The sequence below is a fragment of the Ictalurus punctatus genome, chromosome 6 (assembly GCF_001660625.3).
Source record: "Ictalurus punctatus breed USDA103 chromosome 6, Coco_2.0, whole genome shotgun sequence".
NCBI lineage: Eukaryota > Metazoa > Chordata > Actinopteri > Siluriformes > Ictaluridae > Ictalurus > Ictalurus punctatus.
Window position 1 is genome coordinate 18,663,887 of NC_030421.2, and position 24,130 is coordinate 18,688,016.

A 24,130-nucleotide genomic window follows, 5' to 3' on the forward strand; every position below is an offset into this window, starting at 1 on the left:
CCACTTCCCATTTTGTGAAGCTCAAAGACCTTTTTCTGCACATCACAGCTATATTCCTTGGTCTTACCCAGTGTTCTGAATGACTATGGGAATTTGGCCTATGTGTTACCTCATATTTATACCCCTGTGAAACACGAAGTCATGGTTGAACAATTTCCTGTTCCTAGTCACCCAGGTGTACTAAAAAAAATTAAATATCAGTGGGAATATACTTCAAATATATTTTTCTCATATGAATTCATAGGGGTGCCGATAATTGTTGCACACCTATATTTAACACAGATATATTTTTTGATAAACCTCTGTTTTGTTTGATTGAGAGAGCAGAGTATTTTGTGAAATTTTTTAACTAAATAAAATGAACACAATAAAATGTTGCCAAGGATTGAGGAAAAGCCGTGACATCTTCCTGTCTTATTCTCTCAGTGTGCAGCGCGCGGACTACCTGAACACCTTCGAGTTCCTGGACAAGCTGGCGGAGAATCTGAAGGTCAAGCTGTTGAGCCAACCCAAACTGTGAAGCCGTCCATTATACTCAACACACTCACGCTGTACACACTCAGACTCACAGGACTGACGCACTCAGATCTCAACCCCTCGTCCAGTGCCAATCCACAGGCATGGTCAACCTCGTCTCCTGGTCTGTGCAAAGACACACAGGACCATACCACTACTACCAGACGGGGGCACTTTCAGGAGGAAGAAATGAAAGGGTACAAAGCGTTTTAAAGGGTTGGAGATGGCATAAACACATACAGCACTATATATATATATATATATATATATATATATATATATATATATATATATATATATATATATATATATATATATATATATATATATATATAAATTTTTTTTTTTTTTACTGTTTTAGCTCCAACTAGGAATCCTGTACTTACTATATTAATTTGAATGCATTCAAAGTGTCAGATTTATGCTCAATCTAAGGCATTGTTTTAATGTTGTAAAGTTTATAATGCACTTGTAACAACATAACAAATTGACATTTTTACATTTCCCTAGGCAGTAAATTATGTAGGACATGTTCTGGCCAGGCTGTGAGGCTGTGTCAGGGTTTTCAAACACTTGTTGCCTTATATACGTGTGTATGTGTGTGTGGTGTCTTTTCTTAGATCATGTCAACGTATAAAACCTATCAATAGTGGAATAAATTCATTGAAAATGTGTTTCCATCATGTTTTCTAGAATTTATTATTAGTCTTAGGCTAATAAAAAAAAATGGGACCACAAATTATGTCGACTTATTCTTAAGGATTTTTTTTTTTCCAGTTTCAATTTTCAGCTCTTAAAATGCACCTATTATGGTTTTTCAGATATTACCTTTCATGTGGTGTGTGTTAGAGCTGTTTTATGAATTTAAAAAAGTCTGAAAAGTTTCAAAAATCTAAGCGCACAACAAACGGAGTTATTGGCTCCCAAGAGAAGGAAGCGATTCTGAACAGCTGAAACGAGTCGTTAGTAAATCCAGACTTAGTTCCTGTACTAACCTACGTAGGTTTGTAACAAAAAGCCCCACCTCTCGTCTTTATCGGCTGCTCGCGAAAAGAGAGAGCTGAAACACGTTATGGTAGTGGGCGTTTCCTTTTTGAAACACGCTGACAGCGGTAGACCAATCACAACAAACTGGGACATCTGACCAATCAGAACAGAGTGTGCTCTCTGAAAGGAGGAGTTTAGAACGAATCCTTTAGAACGAATCATTTAACGAGTCATTTGTGACACTGGGGGGGAAAAAGGTAATGCAGCAGTTTAAATTATGAGCACGTTAAAGTGTTGTTTTTTTGTTTTTACCTTGTATGTATGTAAATCTATTGTATGAGACCTTTAAAACAAAATTAGGCATGTTTCACAACCATAATAGGTGTGCTTTAAACAATATGTGGTGTTGACTTGTTTTGTCCAACTGAGGGCAGCACTGGAATTATTGTTCATTTCTGCTTCTGGCTTCAAGATAAGCATCAACACTACAGCATGAAAAGCTTTATATAAACATATTGTCTCTTTGCGTATTTACTATATAAAACATACTAGCTCAGTCTGAGCGTTTAAAACATCAGTATCTCTCACACTGACTACCTTCAAGAAAAGAATCACATCCCATATTTGTTTCATGTATGTACGATATGAGACAGCCTGCTGCTGATTGCTGTGCCCAAATGTGTGGATGCTATAGTGCTTTAAGGATCCTTGACGTGATTAGATATTGCCAAGCTGGGTAATCCTGCGGTGACATGCAAGCAGAGCCAGTGCTGCGAATGCCAGGAGCCAAAGAAAGATATGAAAAGTCAGGTGGACACTATTGTGCTGGGAAAATTGAGTTTGATTCATAAGAATGGAGACTCGTTCTCAAGTCTTGGTGGCAATAAAGATTGCTGTTGTGCTGCTGTGAGCAGAGTGTTATTAAGATGAAATGGAAAGTCTGTGACACCTGGTGTGAGTGTGATACGTGTGTATTAGTGAGGGGTTGGTTATAGCGGTACATTTTCCTCCAGTAGAAGCTTAGAGTGATGTCGCTGGATATAAATCCTCTCTCTCTTTCTTTTCTGTATGATAGAAAAGAAAGTTCTGGCAACATGTGGCAAGGCTCTTATGATTTCACATTTGTTTCCTAATGATATTACATTTGCAAAGTTTGTATGTAATATAAAGGTAAAGGACAGGAATATAAGTAAAGTGGCCTTCAGAACAACCTGTGCATATTTCAGATAAAAATGCACTATGTGGCCAAAAGTATGTGGACACCTGACTATCACATCCATATGTGCTTGTTGAACATCCCATTCCAGGGAAGCACAAAGCGAGCTCCATGAAGACCTGGTTGGTCAAGTTTGGAGTGAAAGAACTTGAGTGTCCTGCACAGAACCCTGAACTCAACCTCACTGAAAACCTTTGGGATAAACTTGAACACTGACTGCACCCCAGCCCTCCTCATCTGACATCAGTGTCTGACCTCACTAATGCTCTTGTAGCTGAATGAACACAAATCCCCACAGTCACGCCCCAAAATCTAGTGGAAAGCCTTCTCAGAAGAGTGGAGGTTATTAGAACAGCAAAAGGGGGTGGACTAAATCTGGAATGGGATGTTCAACAAGCACGTATGAGTGTGATCTTCAGGCATCAACATACTTTTGGCCATATATTATACAACATTTCTGAGATGTGTCTATTACCAAAAACATACAATTCAGCCAAGACCTAAACTGTGCAGATCAAGTCAAATTTATGTTTGGCTTTTCTTTTAAAGTCCGATAGATATCACTTATGCTCTGTGGTTCGGAGCCCTTGAATTACTCTTGGAGGCTGAACTGCAAATTTGCCTGGATGTCATTAAGAGGCTTTCTGTCACTGGAGAGGTTGCAGAGGAGAAGGGGGAGGATGGAGACGGGGGGAGGGTTAGAAGAGTAGCTAGAAGATTGCAGGCTAATAGGCCGAAGCCGGCAGTGCTTGAAGCTAGCCGAACGTCCATTGTCCAGGTCCCTTGCAGGAAAAGAAACATTATTCAAGTCTCTTTCAGGCCACAGAGGAGAAATACAGTAATTATCATGGGGACTTGTTTAAATCTGTGAACTCCCCTCCCTACCTCTCCCCCTCATTCCCCTTTCTGTGTGCTCATTGTCTTGGCTTATTTCAAAAAAGCCCCTCTAATGAAGGACATGAAGGCCTCGGCTAATGGCTTCAAATAAGTTCCTCTCTGCGCCATTGTGGAGGGATAATGGTGATGTGAGCCCCAGCTGTAAACTCACGGACTCCATATTGCGCCTGACACACATCGAGTTGCATGTGAAATCACGCTAAATGCTAATGTGCTCCAAAAAAAAACATCCCAGTAGAATCTCTTATTTTTTGTCTTCCTGCTCCCCCCTTCCTCTTTTTTGAGAGTCTATTAGGGGAGTCAGCCTGCCCCTGTAAGTGACATTTGGAAAGAGAGGGAGGAGTGCAGGAGAGAGGACCTTTTCAAACGGCTGCACCATTACAAAGGGTCAAAGCGCTCAATGCTGAAATGGTGAAATTAACGACAAATATGAAATGGTAATCCTTCAGATGGCTGTTTGCAGAAATTCAACATTTACATAACATTTGACCCAAGTTCAAGTTAAAAGATTATTTCTTTATGGTTTAAGCCATTAGGTGATGATACCCAACATGTGACAGTTTACCTGAAAATCATGTTTACATATTTGCCTTTAGTAATGTTCTGCTAAAAATGTTTTTAACTGGTGTATATTTTCTGGGATTAAGAGCACCTGCTGTTGTTTTTGGGGGACAAAGGACCCCCCCGAAAATATAGATAATTTGATCATATGATTAATAGGTACAATTTCAATTATGATTGCAGAAATTATAATAATAATAATAATAATAATAATAATAATAATAATAATAATAAAAAGACTTGTCTAAAGAAAGAGAAAAGTTCTTTGCATGGGAATTGTAAGGGCATCCTATTGCTTTAATGCTGGATTCTCATTCTCTGGATACTTTCATAACACCAAGCCTCAGGAAAAAGGTTGAAGCAGAAGAAGCCTTTGCCCAGAACACTGCTTCTTTATCTTATTGATATTTATTCACCCCATCTCTTTCATTCTCTCTCTCTCTCTCTCTCTCTCTCTCTCTCTCTCTCTCTCTCTCTCTCTCTCTCTCTCTCTCTTTCTTTCTCACTCTCTTTTCCTCTCTGATATTTCTTGACCCAGACGTGGCTCCTCTCTTTATTTCCCCTTCACTGTGTTTGTGCGCTCTCTCTGTATTTTTGATTACATCCTCCTGCACTGACGACTAAATTATGATTGGGTTTAAGGATGGCAGGGCTTTCATCTGGCCAGTGTTGCTGCGTGCTCTCTTCTCCAACACAAAAGGGCCAGCTACCTCTGCTCTGCTCGCTTTTGAAGAGTAGAGCGCCTCTGCCATCCCCATGGAAACAACTGTTCCCTTTAAGGATGAGAGACACAGAGCATGAGAGAGAGGGAGAGAGAGAGAGAGAGAGAGAGAGAGAGAGAGAGAGAGAGAGAGAGAGAGAGAGAGAGAAAAGGAGAGAGTGAGAGAGCAGGAGAGAGAGAGAGAGAGAGAGAGAGAGAGAGAGAGAAGGAGAGAGTGAGAGAGCAGGGGAGAGAGAGAGAGAGAGAGTGAAAGAAAGAAAGAGGTAAAACAAAATAAAAGAAATAGTGATATAGTTTCTGGTGGCACTAAGGAACACTGGACATACAGAGTTAATGGTATCAACTTGTTGATAGTTTAAATATATGACATGAGGTGTTGATTAGACACCTGGAGATGGAAAACTTTAAAACTTGAGTGAACTATGGAAGACGAGCCCATATTTTTAGTTAATCCCAGAAGTTTGTATTTCTGAGTGACATAAAGCATTGCTGTGTGGGTGATTCCACTATTGGTGTACCATTTAACCCTTATAATTTCTGCAAAATGAAAAATCATTTTCCAACACTAATTCTCAAAAAAAAAAAACATGCATTTAGCCATAAAATTCTTTATGGCTTTAAATGTGTTAACCAAGGGAAATTGTAATGCTACAAAAGACACTCTTGACAATTCTGTGCCACTTTGTGGCAACAGTTTGGGAAAGACTCACATATGGGTGTGACAGTCATGTGTTCACATATTTTTGGCCATATAGTGTAGCATAATCTAATCAAAAAAGATATTTGAATTTTTGCAGTCCTGCATTTGGGGCATTAACTAACTACACTTCTAGACCAATAGCCATTCTGTGTGACAGTGAAGTGATGGTGACCTCCAAACTACCTATGTACATGTGAAGGGAATTATTTATAGCATACTGTATTCTGTAGTAGAGTGCACAGTGGCTTAGTGGTTAGCAGGTCTGCCTCACACCTCCAAGGTTGTGGGTTCGATTCCCACAGCAGTATACTGCCCTGTGTGTGTGGAATGTGCTGGTTCTCCCTGTGCTGCAGGGGTTCCTCTGGGTACTCTGGTTTCCTCCCCCAGTCCAAAGACATGCATTGTTGGATGATTGGCATGTCAAAATTGTCCATAGTATACGAATGTGTGTGAGTGTGCCCTGTGATGGATTTGTACCCTGCCTTGTGCCTGATGCTCCCTGTGATATGCTCCAGGTTCAACCCTGTCGGATAAACAGTACAGAAAATGGACGGATGGATGGAACAAGCACATATGGGCGTGATGTCAGGTGTCCACAAACTTTTAGCCATACAGAGTAGTATTCACTGAAGATTAGTCACAGGACGCAACGATAAGGCGAGCGGAACCATTTATCCGCCAGCTTAAGTTTCCGCTGGGGCGCGTTTGTGCTGCACAGCGGAGTATGACAGTTTGTAAACACATTCAGGTGAGTCATTAGAATATATTACTGCATAAATATGGACACGGAATATTCGGCTTTTTGACTTCCTGTAGGATGTAATTTCAGCATGTTTGACTGGATGGAAATGTGTTCGGGTGCTCTGTGTAATACATGATCATGGAAAGGAAATGTCATTGTTCAAGGATGTACGTGACAGTTAGCTGTTAGCTCGGTACTGTTATGCTAACAGTGCGAGTAGCTAGCTCTCTAACTGGACTGTGTAGAGATGCCAGTGATGATCCGTTAGCTAGAACACAAAATGAGATTAGGAACAAAAACCTGCATGTATAGTAAATTGTATCTTACGGTTTCTCCATGTCGTAGCTCATGTTTGTTTTTTTCTTTTCTTTCTGTGCTCTTGTTGTGTTTATTGTAAACAGCTGCTGTGTTGTTAGCTGGCATCAAGTTATTCATTTGACTGTGTGCTGATGTGGTGTTGTAAAAAGAGAACATTCAAGCTCCCAGTTTATACTCCTCTTTTCATCTAGAAATCTTTTAATCTATGATAATCTAGTCTCAAATATATCTTGGTTTCACGGTTTTAATTTAAATGGAGAAAAAAATGTGTGGTGGTTTTTTTTTTTTTTAACATTCTTACAAATATAGCAAGAACCAAAAAGCGAAATAGCCCAAATCCCTTAATGAATGTTTCTTAAGAAAGATAGGATTAAGAACAATCTTCTCACATACTGTATATATTACATATATAATATACACACTCTGCAGCCACAAGTCTGTGGTCACCTGATCTTCACACCCATAAGTGATTGTTGAACATCTCGTTCCTTTGCTGTTAGAATAACCTCCACTCGTCTGGGAAGGCTTTCCACTAGATGTTGGAGCGTGACTGTGGGGAATTGTGTTCAAGGGCATGAGTGAGATCAGGCCCTGATGTCGAATGAGGAGGTCTGGGATGCAGTTCATCCCAAAAGGTGTTCAGTGAGGTTGAGGTCAGGGTTCACTGGAGTTCTTCCACTCCAAACTCACTTTGTGTACAAAAAGAGTATTGTCATGCTGGAACAGGTTTGGGTGTCTTAGTTCCAGTGAAAGGAAATTATAATGCTACAGCATCCAAACGCAGTCTATACAATTGTGTGTGTGTGTGTGTGGGCAGTTTGGGCATGGCCTACATTTTTGTTTAAATAGTGTTACTTGTGTAGATGAGTGCAGATAAATGAAGCTTATGACTACATATGAGCCATACGAAGGAGAGCACCCACTAGTATATGGAGGAGAAAAACATCTCTCTTGTCTACATCTCTGTTGCGGTTAAAGTGACGGGTACACAGCTGACCCGTGTATATAAATCTTTCACCGGCATGACTTTTTTGACTTTTTTTCCCCAGGTCTGCATTGGTTTAGGCTCATATGCAGGCTCTGGATCCCACTGCGCCCCTTGGCAGGATAAAGTGGTTACTGAAGTTGAATAAATTAATGAATGATGTTTATTGAAAAAATAAAATATCAACATATGAATAGTAACTTGTATATCAACTGTCCAGTCCTCGAAAGATCTCTAATCTTTTCTGGGAAAATGGCTGAATCCCCACTTAGTTTATTAGAAACGGACGCTGGGTCGATTGGAGCTCAATGGACATAGTGTTTCTCATATTCTGTTAAATCTGTGTAACTTAAATGAATATTTGAATATTTCCAAAAGTTAATGTGCCTACAATCTCTAATGCATATTTGATGTTTAGATTACGTTATAAGTAGAACAAAATTGGACAAACCCTCACTCTAGACTATTAAAAATTTTATGTTTGAATATTTTTTTTTTTCATTTTGTGAACATATTGTTTGCATGTTTTGAAAAAAAAAAGATAAGAAAAATACTGCGTAGTATAACTAAACTTTATTTAAGACTAGGCATATTTATATTTATGTTATATAATGTGTGTTATAGTTACTTGACTGAAGACGATGTAGTCGCTGTGGCTGTTGATTATGCTACGTCTACATGGCTGTATATCTCTCAGCTGTGTTGAATGTGTTTGAGTTTGAGATGTTTTGGGGTTTAGATTACATTAGATTTTAGCAATTTCTCTTTGCCATGTCAGTGTTCTGTTTTTTTTTTTTTGTTGTTGTTTTTTTTTCTGGTCCATGATTGAGGTTTCACATTAGTCAGTGCTAACATCTGCTATGTACTGGGTGATTTTGATGTTTGTTGATGTATAAACAATAAATTCGGTTTCGAACTCACCTAAGAGATTTTACTTACCATGTCTTTTTTTTTTTTTTTTTTTTTTTGGGGGGGGGGGGGGGGGGGGGGTGCTGGAATCTTGTTAGTTTTCTTTCCCCAGATTGAGAGAACATGTAGTGTTTTGCATTTCATTTGCTGCGAGGAAATTAACTGATGCAAAATTGTAACTGTCAATGCAAATATTATTGATCAGGTGATCGTGTAATCAACCCTAAGCAAATTCCCGTTGCAGTATGGTGGAAAGCACCTGGATATCACACCTCCATTTGATCAAAACACTCTGTTGGGAAAGCTCACAGATGAAAAATAATTTCTGTTCATTTTACAGTATGTCCTCATGCCTGTCCCTTTGGTGTGATTAACCTTTAGTGTGAGTTTAGGAATATATGTGCAGACCATCAGTCTCATCATAAATATGGAGATTACAACTGACAGAAAGGACAAAGACAAGACTATTGTTACAAAAATGTCCAATTTAACCCCTTGGGCTTGGATATAATCTATAAAATACACTATATGGCCTATAAGGTATGTGGACACCTGACCTCCACACCCATATGTTGTTCTTCCCCAAGCTGTTTTCACAAAGTTAGAAGCACACAATTGTCTGGAATGTCTTTTGTAGCAAAACAATTTCCCTTCACTGGAACTAAAAGACCCAAACCTGCTCCAGGATGAGAATGCCCTTGTGTACAAATACATGGTGTGCCAAGGTTGGAGTGGAAGAACTCCTCAGCTCCACTGAACACAATTTCGGTTGAACTGGAACACCGACTGCACCCCAGACCTCCTCACCTGACATTAATATCTGACCTCACTAATGCTCTTGTAGTTGAATGAACACAAATCCCCACAGCAACGCCCCAAAATCGAGTAGAAAGCCTTCCCAGAAATTGGAGGTTATTATAACAGCAAAGAGGGGACTAAATCTGGAATGGGTTGTCCAGTAGACACATGTAGGTATGATGGTCAGGTGACCACAAACTTTTGCCCACATAGTTTATGCTCTATTTTTGAAGAAGGCGTCCTTCGCATAATTATTTTCCAAACACCAGACTGTACATATGTAGACACATAGTGTAGAATCCTGCTCTGCCAGTGTAACTGTGATGAGTGGGAATACGTGCTGGGAGAAAGCTAAAAATAGAACGTGCCTCTGCATCTCTACAGGAGGCTTCAATTCCAGCACCTCGATGATCCTGCCAGTTTTGTGGCAGCAAATGTGTCTCAGATTTGTCAAATGCTGTTAATGCGCTGTCACCACCTATCGACTGTGGCCAAGATGTCATTTGGCTGAGGCGTATTTTGTAGCTGATACGACTGCCCCTGCTTTGTGTGTCACCTTGTGTCACCTTGTTAAACCCTTGTTAAGGTTTAGTGTGTTTCAAATGGTTTCTTGGACGGAGGATTAAGTTACCGTTCTCTGTTAGATCTGAGCTCAGTATAAAATGCAGAAACTCGTGTGCTGCAGCAAACTCCTGAGCTCATCCCTTATCCATTAATCCATCCCTCTTTCTCACAAACACCCCCAGGGATGCTGAATGTGCTGTTCCGGCATTGGCCAGAGGTGATGTAATACCCTCTAAATAATGCATGGCCTTAAGAAAGTGAAAGACCATGAGGCAGAAAGCACAGGCAGAGGAAATCGATGTCAGTGTGAGAGAGAGGGAAACCTGCAAGAGTCTGGGCAGAAGACAGCATCACACAGAAAGAAATAGCAACAGACAGTGGAGAACCCCACCTCAGAACAACGGGATGATCTGACCACCTCCAAAACCAGGTAAAGTGCTTATTCTCCAGGCAAGTGAAATGACTAAACCAGGCCAGCATGCTGGCTTTCTAATCGCTGAGTCAGGAAATATTGAAACATGTTTGTTGCAGTAGCTGCAGTCATATGATACTAATGTGAATCCTTCTTATGTTAGACCTTGATGTTAGAACAGGAGAAGTCTATAATGACCAGCGGGAGAATCTAATGTGCTTTTGTCCAATTTACTTTGATGCAGGATGTTGAAGCCTTGGGTGGACCATTGCTCCGTACACCACATTTCAGTCCCTTTCATTGAGATATTGCTGCCTCCTGACTTGAACGCATGCAACACCTAAGCTAAACAACACCATGATGGGATCGAACCACCATTCTTAGCCACCACTTTTCTTAAAACAACAGAGACAGCAACATTAAGCCGTGCCTTATTAATGGTGTCTGGAAGGGATTCCAGCCTTTGAGGACAGCCAGTTTAGCCAGGCTTCTTCTTGGGCCTAGATGGCAGATGGTGCATCTTTGTGGCCTTGAGGCATGTGGATCCTCTCCTTCTGAAGTTCACAATTACAAAGAATCCATCTGCCTTCTCTGTTCCTCTACCTCTTCTTTGGGGCTTAGACTTCGGAGGTGATGGAGGGATCAGAGGTTGAGGACATCAGTCCAGCCCTTGAGGCGACAGAGGATTACCTGCACTGCTTGAACAGTGCTCAAGAAACTGGACAAGTTTGCCCTCCCAAACTAAAAGAGGTGTTGACTCTGGACAAGTTGAACTCCAGTGGGGTATGGGGGTTGCTCACTGGGGAACAGCCGGAGATATCGTCTCACAACCTAGCCTGGGCTGAACAAACGTCCTTCAGTGTGCTAGGCCTAAAGAACGGGAAGAGGAACCGAGCACGTTCTACCAATGATTTGGCAGCCCATGCCAAAGAGACCAACTCAACCAGTTCATCCAGTGGGGGCTTCAAACGAGGGCACAACAGATCTCGGTCAGATGTCAACTACCGGTCGTACACTGATAGCGGCGTGCCAGCTATTGACAAGAACACGCTTAAGAACATGGCATTAAATAATCAAATGGAAGGTAAGAATTGTTATATAATCCATATAATAGTTTCATGACCCATCACTGTAATGGTTTGTACCTGCTCAGGTAATACACAGTGACCATTCATGCGCTTCAGTGGGTCTCATTCCTTTATTTATCTCTATTATCCCTTATTGTCATCCTCCCATATATTTATCGTCTCCCACTACACACCTGCATTTGGCCATGTCTATAGTTCTGTTTACAGTCTCTCACCTGTTGCTTGAACAATCATTCAGCTACGTCTCCTTTTTATCAAAGGGAAAGAAATTAGATCGAGTAGACGTTAGGGCCAAGTTGATTAGATTTCATTAGCAGTATTACGGCCACAAGTGCCTGGATTTGGTCAGCGCGTGTTTGTTTGTTTGTTGCTGTGTTCATTTGTTTGGGCAAAGCGCGAATCTGAATATGAAAGAGATCCTCGACAAAGATGGTAATAGTAGGATAATGTAATTCTGTGACAAAATGGGCACAATGCTGTGAAAGAGTGGGTCCCAATTACCCCTGATATTAAGAGGATTAGCATACGAGTGAAAAGGCATTAGTCAGCGTGAGGAATAGCAGAAACGCCAGACCCAGACCATAGGGAATGCACGGACTCCTGTTTTCAGTCCTGTTAACTGTTCTAGCCAGTCTTCATTAAGGTAATTGCACAGTTTGGGGGCAGCTCAACATTGATATAATCAATGTCACCTTTTCTTCAAGGTATCGCATAGGCTTAATCCTGTGCTCAGTCATTCAGTTAAAATTGATTAATTGCAGCCCTCAGACTAAGCCCACAGTTGTGTGACTCGGAGTGCTTCGTTACACCTGCCTAGTCGTGCTTGTCACTTCTTATCCTAAATGTGACACAGTCTAGACTAATGTGAATTACGCAGTTGTTGTTTGAGTGTGCCAAGGAGAAAAGAGCGATATAGTAGTGAATAGCATGGTAGAATGACCGCTTATTTATTAGTATCTTGGAACTAATGCCTCAAGGACATTTGCATAGTGTTCTTCAGATTCTAATCCTGATGGATGTGTTGACTGCAATAACGGGACAACTCCCATCTCCACACTGTTTTCTTTCAGTTTTATATCAGGTTTAGTTAACTGTAGCTTGTTTTATCATTTTTAAACGATTCAGGACTGGAATCAAACCCGGGTCAATGTTAATGTTAAAATCTCTCTCAAAGCCAGTTCAGTTCAGTCTCTCCTACAAGTGGTCACTACTAGAGAGTTTAAACATGCCAAACCCCATCATGATTGGTTTGGTGTAACTTGAGAGCTGCTGTGGCTGTACAACGTACCGCCTACAGGCCGGTATTCCTGTTTCCCCAAACGCAAAGATTATAATCCGTATTTTAAACTACTATTTTCCATTGCATTACGTGAGCCTTGCTGTCTTAGTCTGATTACAGCCTGTGGAGATTGACGTTCTAATGCCTTAGGCACTGCTGTGGCTGTGTTGCTGGTTTTAACAGAAAGTCAGCTTTGATTGTTGGTTGTGCCCCGTGCTTGTTTGGTGCACTGTGGCGTTAGTAATAAGTGCGGGTGGGGGGGGGGATAGGCTATTAATTTTGATCGATCAGCCTTTAGGCAGGACAAAGTAACAGAAACACAATGAAGCATGTCTGCACATTTGCATGTTAATTGGTCAGACGATGACGTAAGTTATTTACATCAGCACAACAACCTTGTCATCACCCAGTCAATTTCCACATCCTTGAAATAATAAATTATTTAAAATGATTGCTTCTGGTATCAGCCAGGTACATTCATAAGATCATTTAGAGGGTGCACTGGGTTTTATATGAAGTTCTTTTACACTCTTGCATCGCTCCATGACACAGCACTGACTTCCTAGTTGAGTCAGGTCAGCATGCGCCACTTTTTCACCAGCATTAAATTAATAATGACCCTTTCCCTGAATATGATCTCCAATGCTCTTTTTGAAGCTCTTAAAATGAAGGAAGCACTTCAGCCCCCAGAAAGAGGTTCCACAAGGCTAGAGCATACCACACGCCCCTCGGCACCTGATGATGCCCCATAACTGACCCAACTGAGCTCAGCCTACAGTATCCTACAGAGAGAGGGAAGGGATGGTTCATTATGTGCATTGGGGTTAGAGAATGTTAAACCAAAGATAAGACCTAAGAACAACATTTGGGGAAATTGCTTTTAAACCTTCCATTTGACCTCTGTTAAGTTCCAGCATACTGAAACATATCACACTGGTTCCAAATCCTTAATCTACACGAGATTCATAGACTTGAGAGGAAACCTGGTACTGCCTCAGCCAAGGAAGTGTGTGAAAGAAGGTTGCTGTGAATAGAGATAAAAAAGGGAGCGGGGGGGTGCTGAGAGAGGAAGGACTGAAAAGGAGTGCCACAGATTAGGGGTCGCTTTCTGGCCGTTTTGTTTGCACAGTAGCCTTGCAAACAATATTTCTTCCTGATGAGGTCACAAGGAATGCTTGTGAAAGGACTTGCCCAACGACTTGACGGACTGATAGCGTGTAGCGAAATATCATCCGTTATTCGCCAACATGAGCATCCTACCCTCTTAACAGAGAGTTTTCAGTGACGAACTGATTGAACCAGCTGACTGTGGGCAAGAGTAGAGTCTTTGTTCCACAATTATGCCCCATGTGTAGCTGTACAAATGACTGTTGTTTGCCATCAGCTGCTCTGAACCTTTTAAGCATTATACAGTTGATGTGACGCCAGTATTATTGATGGAAATGACCAGCCAGGAAGATGTGGTTGTTGGGAAGGAAATAGGAGACAATAATGCAGTGCGTTACTTAGTTACTTCCAACAGTTATTGGTTCCAAGAGGTTTCAGTATGCTTCCAAGAAAATGCTGCACTAGGTAGTGAATAATAAAGCAACTTTGAGCATTATGTTTGTGCATTTAATAGGTTTTTAAAAAACTGTTCTATCACACTCTTTTTTTGGTTTCTCAGGCAATAAGGAGAGCACCACCAGTCTGGTAAAACAGGGGATTTTGGAGCACAGGGAGGGACCTTGGGGCCGCTGGAATACCTGCCATGTGGAGCTCACGCCCTGCGAGTTGCGGGTCTACAGCCTGGACAGCAGCGGGAACAGGCAGCTGTGTACAGCCCTGTCACTGTCCCATTGCCAGAGTGTGGGTGCGCCTCAGCCTCAGGACGGGCGCGTGCTACAGGCTCTTTTCTTCAACAGCACTCGGTTGCAGCTCCGTACTCCCTGCCAGTGGGAGGCTCTGGAGTGGCGCCGGCTCCTTTGGGAACGTGTCCTGGTTGCCCGTCCAACTAATCGTAAGGGCGAACTGTCATCTTCTGCTTCTCCAAATCCCCATGAACTGGATCCCAATGCAGTCTCTTTGCCAACCTCCCGTCCACTAGTCCGTCCGAAGGCCCTGCCCCTGTTCACCCAGCACTGTGCTGATGTACTCAAAGTAGGCCTCCTGTACCAACTCAGCGACCTCAACAACTGGAGCGCCTTCACCTTCGTGCTCAGCCGCACCCAACTGCAGGCTTTCCAAACCGAGGGCCGAGGGCCAGTGTGCGAGCCCGTGCTGCGGTATTCTCTTGCCTCCTGCTTGGCTGTGCAGCGGGATGAGGCTGATGGAGGAGTCTGTGCCCACTTCCAGGCCATCTTCCCGGATGAGGTGCTGCGTCTGCGGGCTGAGAATGAGCCCCAGGCCCAGGACTGGGTGGAGGCCCTGCGCACAGCCGTGGCTGCCCAGAGACCTCAAGGGGAGAGCAGCCGTATAGCGCCATCTGGAGTGCTAATGAGGAGCAGACCAGCCCGAGAACGTCGCCAAAGGGAGGCCCAGAGAACCAAGCGCCAGTCTGTTACAACAAGCTTCCTGAGCATTCTGACTTGTTTGGCTGTAGAGAAAGGCCTGACTGCTCAAAGCTTCAGATGTGCAGGCAAGTACCATATTTTCCCACTGTTAATAATTTATCTCTGCTCTTATATATTTAATAAAATCCCAAATATTCTTGAATTAATATGTTTGTCTTGGTTGCCAACCAGCTCTCAGTGAATATTGTAAGTCATTATAGCATATCATTGTCTCTTTGAGTCTTTATTTTGACCTGAGATTTTACACTATAGAAATGTCGCCTAGATACTATAGATTGGTGTCTACGTGTCATGTCTATGACCATGACCTGGACATTTGTCATTTTTGTAATTGCAATAAAAATTCAGGTTGGCGTCATCTGTTCATTTGCACCATTTAAGTGCCGAAGCGATTTGTTATGATTTTACTTCAAACCGGTAATGTGCTCCAGAGAGTTTCCATTGTTTCATCCAGTGAGATCACCAAGCATCCCGCTCCTGAACTTTGGTTAACCAAGACCACACGAAATCATTTTCTGTTACTCAAACAAACAGGCATCCGTCTCACAAAAAGCCAGTGGTGAATCCTCAGCACTGGTCTGTAATTTGGAAATGGGCACTATCCCCCGACTCCATGTGCTCTTTGTTTTTGTTTATGTTTTGCTTCATGACAACGTGGTATTATTCATAGTCATATGCCGTCTGTTTGTGGTGGTAGTGGTGGTGGTTTGCTTTGTTGTGGCAGCTTCAGAAGTTTAGGTAGACAACATGGTTTACAGGCAGGTTTTTTTGAACTTGGGATTTTTGTTAGTAGGAATATCTAGATTTTGAGACTGAAATGTAGAGTTTGGGTATTGGGTGACATTTTCAGCATATGGTTTGTGTAAATTAGTGTCCTGAGCTAAAATTCCACGTCCTGTAAAGGCTGTGAATGAGTTGCCTTCTTCCTTGATTGGTGCAAATGTTAGCATTGAAATTATTATTATTATTATTATTATTATTATTATTATTATTATTACAACAAACAGGTAGCAGACACCTGAAAATAACTGGATAAAGAAGGGAAAAAATCTCCTTTTAGAATTTCAAGCACTCTGGATGCTCCAATCAGTTAACAGTTGAGTTGTTTCATTCAGGCCAAGCAAATAGATTTTTACTGTTCGAGATTTATAAGAGGTTCTGGATAAAAGTCTGTTCTTTCAGTGAGATTCTCTCTTATTGTTATTTTTTTCTGTTCAGAGTTACTTTACTCTCTTCTTGCTTCTCAACTTCCTTGTAGCTTTCTTTGTTTCATCATCATTCATTCATCATCAGTAACTTCTTTATCCTAGTCAAGGTCTGGAGCTTATCCCGGGAACGCTGGGTGCAAAGGTGGGAACAAACCCAGAGCTGCACACCAGTCCATCGCTTGTCATGATGCATACACACATTCACACACTCATTCACATCTAGGGGCAATTTAGAGTAGCCAACCCATCTTCTGACATGATTTTGGGAGGAACTCGGAGGAAACCCACATGGATACGGAGTCATTTTAAATCATGTTATTTCTCCCTTCTCTTTTGATGATGTTAAATGCTTTGTATATATGATGATGTATTGCGTAGTTGGCTCTCTGTAGTGGAATGTAGGATAACTATTTTCATTCTTCTACTCTGAAAAAGGTTTTGCCGATGAAGGTGCCAAGGTTGCTTGCAAAATCTAACCAAACCTTCACTGCCCATTTTCCACAACTGAGTAGTTTTCATTTGTCTTTTTCCACCTCCACCCATTGTCTTTCTTTGTCTGTCTCCATCTTGCCTCCTCCTCCTCCTCCTCCTCTCTCTCTCTTTCTCTCTCTCTCTCTCTCTCTCTCTCTCTCTCTCTCTCTCAAATGGGAGCCAGTTTCCTTGGACCCCCCCTTTCAGTCACTTCGGAAGGGCAGTCAAAGGACCTGTAGTTGTTTTACACGTTAATCGCTTTTCTCTAAACAAATATCCTTGACCTTCCAGGACCTGTCAGAAGGATTAGTTGGGGAGTTGCCTTTGGAGGGCTGAGAGGACAGAGGCTGCTGGGAGAGCAAGGGGATGCTGCTGTTTCAGCTTGGACATGCAGGACAATGGACCCAGTGAGGGGTTGGGGGAAGGACTAAAAAGTAGTGATGGTGTTTCTCTAACAGAAGGAGAGTCTTGAGTTTCGTCTTATTACTGTTGCATTCTATGTGCTGTCTTGGGCTTTGATTGAGCACCATCCCCCCCTTTGGCCTCTCTTTTCCTGGTTAACCCTCGCTGTCCCCAATTTGTTAGCACCCACAAAAGGCTGCTCTCACTGTCTCCGTTGCCGCTGTCTTTTTCCACTATATTGACAATGCAACAAAACAAAACCTCCTCTTCTTAAGTGCTAGCTGGTTCTGTTGATCAAAAATAATTTTAGAAGCAAATTAATGCTTTTTATTCCTGCCTGTTATTTCTAGGAAGTGGAAAATATATTTAAAACTATACGAAAATCTGTATTGGTAAATCACAGTAATTCACAGACAGCTGCCAAGCTCGAATTGGTGGAAGTTTTTAAAATGCCCACCTTCTACATTCTAAATCATCCTGCCTGAAAGAAGCACAACCAAACACTCCAAACCCTAACCCAAACCTCTCCTCTTCAAAAAGGTCCTGTCTTCAAACTTTAGCCATCAAGCTCTGCCATTGGCCTCAGAGACACGTGGAGACCAGCGACAGCATGCCTGCACAATCAGCACATTGATTGATCATAACACCGAGAAGATTTTCCCTTTCAACAACGCATTTTGTTTTAGTTGGATGTCCAGTGTTAGCCCACTCGCTCAGTACAAGCTCTTGTTTTGCTCTTTCACACACTCAATAATCGCAGACATTTATATTGACATGCAGAATGGTTTTTATTCTCGTAATGCTGAAGAGATTATGATAACATCGGCAGATAATTACACCCTCAGGTTTGGGCTGCATCCCAAACCATATGCTACCCTCAGTATACCAGTGGTGTCATTGTTATTTAGGCATCATATTTAGTGCAAAGAATGTGGTCTGGAGGGCAGACCAAAATTCTTATTGAATATGTATTCCTTGCCTCTTACAGGAATCAGATGCTATTCTTGCCGTTTCTACCAGAGAGGCTGACTTTTCCCGCAGCTTTAAGATCCATGTCGTTGTCCACATGATCACTATACTCAACCATTTTCTTTGACCATCGTAAAATGTAGTCTGTACATCCAGCCATCAGCCAAAATGGCTTGAAGTCTCTTTAGTGTAGTGTAATCAAGGCATGTGTGTGGGTTTGGTGCATTAGGAACTTCAAAAAAAAAAAACAAGACTACACCTTTCAAGTTCACTTTAACACATTAGGATAACACTGTGGTCATGTGGTTCTAACACATTAGGCTTGATACTCCAAGATGTTTTTAAATATGTTATGCTGGCATGAATTCTGACTCAAACAGTGTGACCATTATGTGATGTCCTGAGTCTTTATTTATGATAACTGTTGGAGATGTCTCCAGTGTGTTGGTGGGATTGGAGCCGTGAAGCATATCTCGGGTCTCCAAACAGCCCAATTCAATACCGCACCTAATTACCAGCTGTGTATGTACCTGTGTTGGGGAAGAGAAATCATAAAATTGGAGTTGGACAATCTATATTCAAATCATTATGCAAGAAAAGAACTTTGAAGCACACGCTCACCTCAACACGTTTCCCTTCCTCCAGTTTTGCTTGAACCCTATCTTTCTGTTCGAGCTTTTCACACAACCCTGAAGCAGGACCCTGTAGAGGGATACAAGGACGGCAGATCAAATGGGAAGGTTACAGCTGTTGATGGGACAATAGCATGGAGTCTGGGAGCTGGAGTGAGGAACAGGGTCAGGTGGGGGCTTAGCTACTACTGTTTACATCAAAAAGATGGTCAGCGCATCTTTCTTAGGCGCACACACTCACAGAGACACAAACACACCACACACACACAACCTCATGCTCACCCCATCGTACACATCTTTTTTTTTTTTTTTGGAGTGGGTGTCAGCTTGAATAAAGGACATCAAAGCAGCAGCTTGGGTGTCTTTACTCTTGTGTTGCAGAGAAGCACCACCCCCCACCTGACTGCTTCTTCGGCGTGCTCCCATAGAGCTAGCTTGAAAGCGTCAAAAGCGGGAACCTCGGTGGAAAGGGGAACAGAGTGACCCTCTCTGCACCAAGCACCGTGCGCCTCCTGTAGAACAAGACACGCCCATTCCACCAGAAACCATTATGAATGAGGCACCTAGAAGTGCCCTTGATTATATATTTTTTTGCACAAACAGCTGCCATTTTCAGGATTGTGCTGTGTAGCACATCAAACACACCGCTTTCCCACACTCCTAGATTTGCCCTGGCCATTTTGCATGTGTCTTTTCTCTGTTTGTCTGAGGAACCTTTTTGAAGGTGGCATCTGGGCGGTTTGAATATTTTTGTTCATTATCCCCCTTAAAAAGAAACCGATGTGCTTTGACGTACAAAGCTGTATTGGTGGTTATGCATTTCAGTGATTTATATGCAAGCTCATGAAGGACCGTACTTGGTATACGTTGCGCTGTACACTAGACGCTGAGGTTGTGGTACCTCCGTGGCCAGTTTCTTCCCAGAAGTGACACAGATTCTGGGCACCAAATCTCCCTTCTTGGACTCATGTCCATAATGGACATTGTGAAAGCTGAAAAAACCATTTGAGAACACAATCTACAGCACTGTGTCAGTTCTGGAATATGGGCGAAAATATTGGCTTAATAAACTATACTCGCTGACGGTTTTGGATTGAAGATGTTTAATCAAAGAAGCCAAACTCATGTGATTTGTAGCCTGTGAAGCTTCCTGAAGCCCCATGATTTGCTTTTATGGCCGTCCATTTGAGTTTGGACGAGCAGTCCTGTCATTACTGTTTTACTCTCCTCTGTGACACACTGTCAGTTTTGGATTTGTTTTTGCCTGTTGCATAAAAGCTGAAAAACTGAACATTCTTGAAGCATATGCCTTAAGCAAAAGTGTTCTTAATAATAGTTTTCCCAACAAGTGAACGTGAAGTGAGTAGTACAGTGATGCACTATTTTCAGAGTAGGGTGGTATTTGTGGGTTCATGCTGCACATGTACACTGATTACAGGGCAGCCATGACACACGACACCCCGCTGCGTGGTCTGTGGCTCAGCGCTACGATCAGGCTCCCATCAGCGGTGGAGCAAAAGGAGGGGGACACCAACTCTGCCTTTTTATAGTCTGGGGTCCCTGCCCCTGAAAACCTCAGGTTTACATTGGCAGTGAAGGACCGTACATGATGCCTGACTTCAAGCTCTGCTAGAACAACCCATTGCATATTGGTTTAGGGACGCATAAGAATGGAAGATCTTTCAGCAGAGAACTGAAGAGGAAAGTACGTTTTCAAGTGCGCCATTTGAGCTCAGGCTATTTTAGATGAAATGTGTATGTTTATGTACAAATAACAGTCTACTTACTGGAAATGGTTTGTAGTTATAGAGTGGGGTGTGTGTGTGTGTGTGTATGAGTTTGCATGGGTGTGTGTTTAATTCGACAATTGTTTAATGAAGAAGCAAATTGTGTGGGCTGAACTTACCCTGAAGTGTGACAACATGAAGAATTGCCGTCGTCCAGTCTATCTTAATACTTTAGTACCATCACATTGAATGTCCAAAGGTCCAATATGTGTGTATGTGTGTATATATATATATATATATATATATATATATATATATATATATATATATATATATATATATAAAACATAACTGTAGAGTGTAGTGGAATGTCAGCATTTACATGGAGTTGGCATGTTCGCCCCATGCTTTGGAGTTTCCTCCGGGTGCTCCGGTTTCCTCCCCCAGTCCAAAGACTTGCATTGCAGGCTAATTGGCATTTCTACATTGTCCGTAGTGTGTATGTCTGTTTGCAATTATGTCCTGTGATGGTTGGCACCCCATCCAGGGTGTCCCTTGCCTCGTGCCCCAAGTCCCCTGGAATAGACTCCAGGCTCCCCGTGGACATGTGTCGGATAAGTGATACAGAAAATGGATGGATGACAGGATGTGGTGTTATTAGAAAATAATGAAATGATTAACAACAGGGTGGTGTGATGCCGTTACCGTCCTGAAGTTGAATATTTTTCAGTAAGCAAGGCTTTTTATTTGTTTATACCACAACAATTTGCTAGAGATTATAACAAGATATTTTCTTGTTAATTATAGAACATGATGTACTTTTTTAAAAAAAAATCTCTTTATAATTACGTTTGTGGAACTTCTGCAAAACAAGTTCATTCCTGTCATCATTTATAACACCTAGAAACAGTCGTTCCCTCAGCGGTCAGGGTTTTTTTTTATTTTTTTAAACTCCCTTGAAGGTAATAAGACAAAAATGAAGCTTGTCCTCTTACTGAGAAACAGCAAAACTCCCCATCCTCAAAACAACCTCGGAATGCTGCAAAGACTCTTTGCAAAAATGATAATTGAATGTCTCCTTACAGAAAGCTGCACCATATCAACAATAAAAATGTTTTAAAATCAGTTTATGTACATCTAAACCTGTAATTTGCCTTGAAGATAGAATTAATGTCGGAACCTTGCTGTTATTAAAATATATATATATGTATATGTATGTATGTAGATATATGTATATGTGTGTGTGTGTGTGTGTGTGTGTATATGTGTGTGTATATATATATATATATATATATATATATATATATATAATATACACACCTTCTGACCAATCACAATTGAACAGTGCCCTGGTATGATGCAAAAATCTTTTGAGATATATTAAATGAATAAGTTTTCCATTCTTGCAGTAAAGTGTGTCTTACTGCTGCACCATAACCCTTTTTTCCCCTTACACACCAACCTACATCCGACACTCATAACAATAACACACTAATCAGTGAATTGTTTTCTCTGTGTTCACTGGCTCCTCTTTGGAAAGCTTCAGTAGACCTCCCCTCTTTGGAGACTGTGTGTTTTCCACCTTGTTTTTGTTCCTCCATATCTTATCTACCATCTCTCTATCTTTCTCAGCCTGTGAAGTAGGCTGCCCGACACCATGCTTCGCTGAGAATCGTGCTCGTCCATGTTTGTCTGCATACCTAACTCTCCATTCTTTTCATTCTCGCGTCCTTTCTTCTTCCACGCCGTCCCAAAGTCGTATCTCCCAGATGGCTTGGATAAGGGACACCTGCCCAAGCTTACAATCACCTGTTTTGGTTCCTCAGGATGAATCTCTTACTTTGTAGGTCCCGAAATGTTTTGAAGAAAACCTGGACAAGAAAGAAGTGTGAAAGACAAAGCATTGCATGCTTTAGCCGATATCAGTTTTAATAGGACTTCAGTCTCCATGCTGGTTGTATTTGATGCTGTTTGGCGTTCAGTTAGCTTTTGTTGTGCGTTTTTCTTTTTTCTTTTTTTTTTCTTCTTCTTCTTTTTAAATCAGTGATGAAGTGATTTTCAAAGTCTCCAAGCTTGTTTTATCTTTGGATTTTCGGAAATGCAGTACAATCGCTTACCTTTTGTCTGACCAAGGTACACACCATAAACTTGGACATATTAACAGGAAAACACTTAATCTGTCTAACATGAACCATGGTCAACCTTTATTAATGATTATCAGAAGGAGACATTCTTATGGTCTTTATCTCCTTCGATGGCTTTGGCCTCTGCACAATGTTGCAATAGCAATAAGCGAGTTTATCTCTTGTATTTGTATAGCTCTATGTCTTTTGTGTTGTGGCTTACCCTCAGTCTTTTTTTTTTTTCTTTCCCCTCCCTACAGGATGTCAAAGACCAGTGGGTTTGTCACGAGGCAAGGCCAAGGTTTGCTGCTACAGTGGATGGTACTATTGTCAGAGCTGCCACCAGGACAACCTCTTCCTTATTCCTGCTCGACTGCTGCATAACTGGGACACAAGCAAGCATAAGGTGCAGTTCTGAAATTACACACGAGGGTGAACTATAATGCAGTTGTGATACGTTGTTTGCTGAGATGATTGCAGTCGACTCTTTGCAGAATAATACAGGTAGAATCCCTATTTTCACCAAGCGCTGCTGAGAGGAAGGTTCAGAGAGCTGAACTCGATGAGATCCGCGTACCTTTTGAAGAAGCATATGCAGACGCCACCATCCTAGACTGTTGTCAGAGCTGTGTAGAATGGTTACAAGGTTTGGAGACAACTGAATTGGTTGGGGGGGAGTGAAATAAAATGAATTAAAACAGAAAGCAGTAGGTGTACACTGGGAATGCATCTATACCATTATTTTCAGACAGAGTACACGTATGACCATGAGTACCCTGCTACAGAAACTGATGTTGTTCCAGAACCTTCACACTAACTGTCCCTCAGTGGTGGAATGAACTTCCAACCTCAATCCAGACCACTATCTTTGAAAAACAGCTAAAGACCCAACTCTTCCTTGAGCACCTGACTAACCCCTGAAATGCCAACCCCACATTCTCCTAAAAAAACACACACAAAAAAAACATACTCTGGCTCTTACATCACTAGTCTGCGCAATTTGCTTCTCTAGAACTCAATTATAAATCTTGTATGGTAGCACTACTTGTATTGCTCTCCACTTGATATATCGCTTTGCTTGTATTTCCACATTTGTAAATCGCTTTGGATAAAAGCGTCTGCTAAATGAATAAATGTCAATGTAAATGATGCCAAATTGAGTAATCTGCTTAGTATTAATCAGTCAGCGACGTCACATTTTATTTAGTTCTGTTTGTTTCCCTGGTGGTCATGAGAAGCGTACACGCGTGTTCATGCAATCATGGTAGTATGTGCGGTCTTTCGCTTTTTACGGAAAAGCACTCGTGCTTGTTTTCGTTGCATCCGAAGCCCTCGTTGTTGATGACAAATACA

The 24,130-nt window shown here is 41.7% G+C and overlaps 2 protein-coding genes across 4 annotated transcripts in view; both read left to right on the forward strand.

Annotated features, from left to right (window-relative positions):
• idh1 (isocitrate dehydrogenase (NADP(+)) 1) overlaps positions 1 to 1,190 on the forward strand; it is a 15,065-nt gene extending 13,875 nt beyond the window's left edge. For all 3 annotated transcript variants that reach the window (XM_017470587.3, XM_053680933.1, XM_053680934.1), the window contains one exon: positions 427 to 1,190. In XM_017470587.3, the coding sequence (XP_017326076.1) occupies positions 427 to 520 (94 nt within the window). In that variant the 3' untranslated portion in view covers positions 521 to 1,190. The remainder of the gene's footprint in view (positions 1 to 426) is intronic.
• A 3,916-nt stretch (positions 1,191 to 5,106) lies between these two features.
• plekhm3 (pleckstrin homology domain containing, family M, member 3) overlaps positions 5,107 to 24,130 on the forward strand; it is a 41,506-nt gene continuing 22,482 nt past the window's right edge. Inside the window, exons 1-5 of the mRNA XM_017470595.3 lie at positions 5,107 to 6,346; positions 10,097 to 10,344; positions 10,571 to 11,410; positions 14,360 to 15,310; positions 23,038 to 23,183. Of these exons, the coding sequence (XP_017326084.1) occupies positions 10,960 to 11,410; positions 14,360 to 15,310; positions 23,038 to 23,183 (1,548 nt within the window). The 5' untranslated portion in view covers positions 5,107 to 6,346; positions 10,097 to 10,344; positions 10,571 to 10,959. The remainder of the gene's footprint in view (positions 6,347 to 10,096; positions 10,345 to 10,570; positions 11,411 to 14,359; positions 15,311 to 23,037; positions 23,184 to 24,130) is intronic.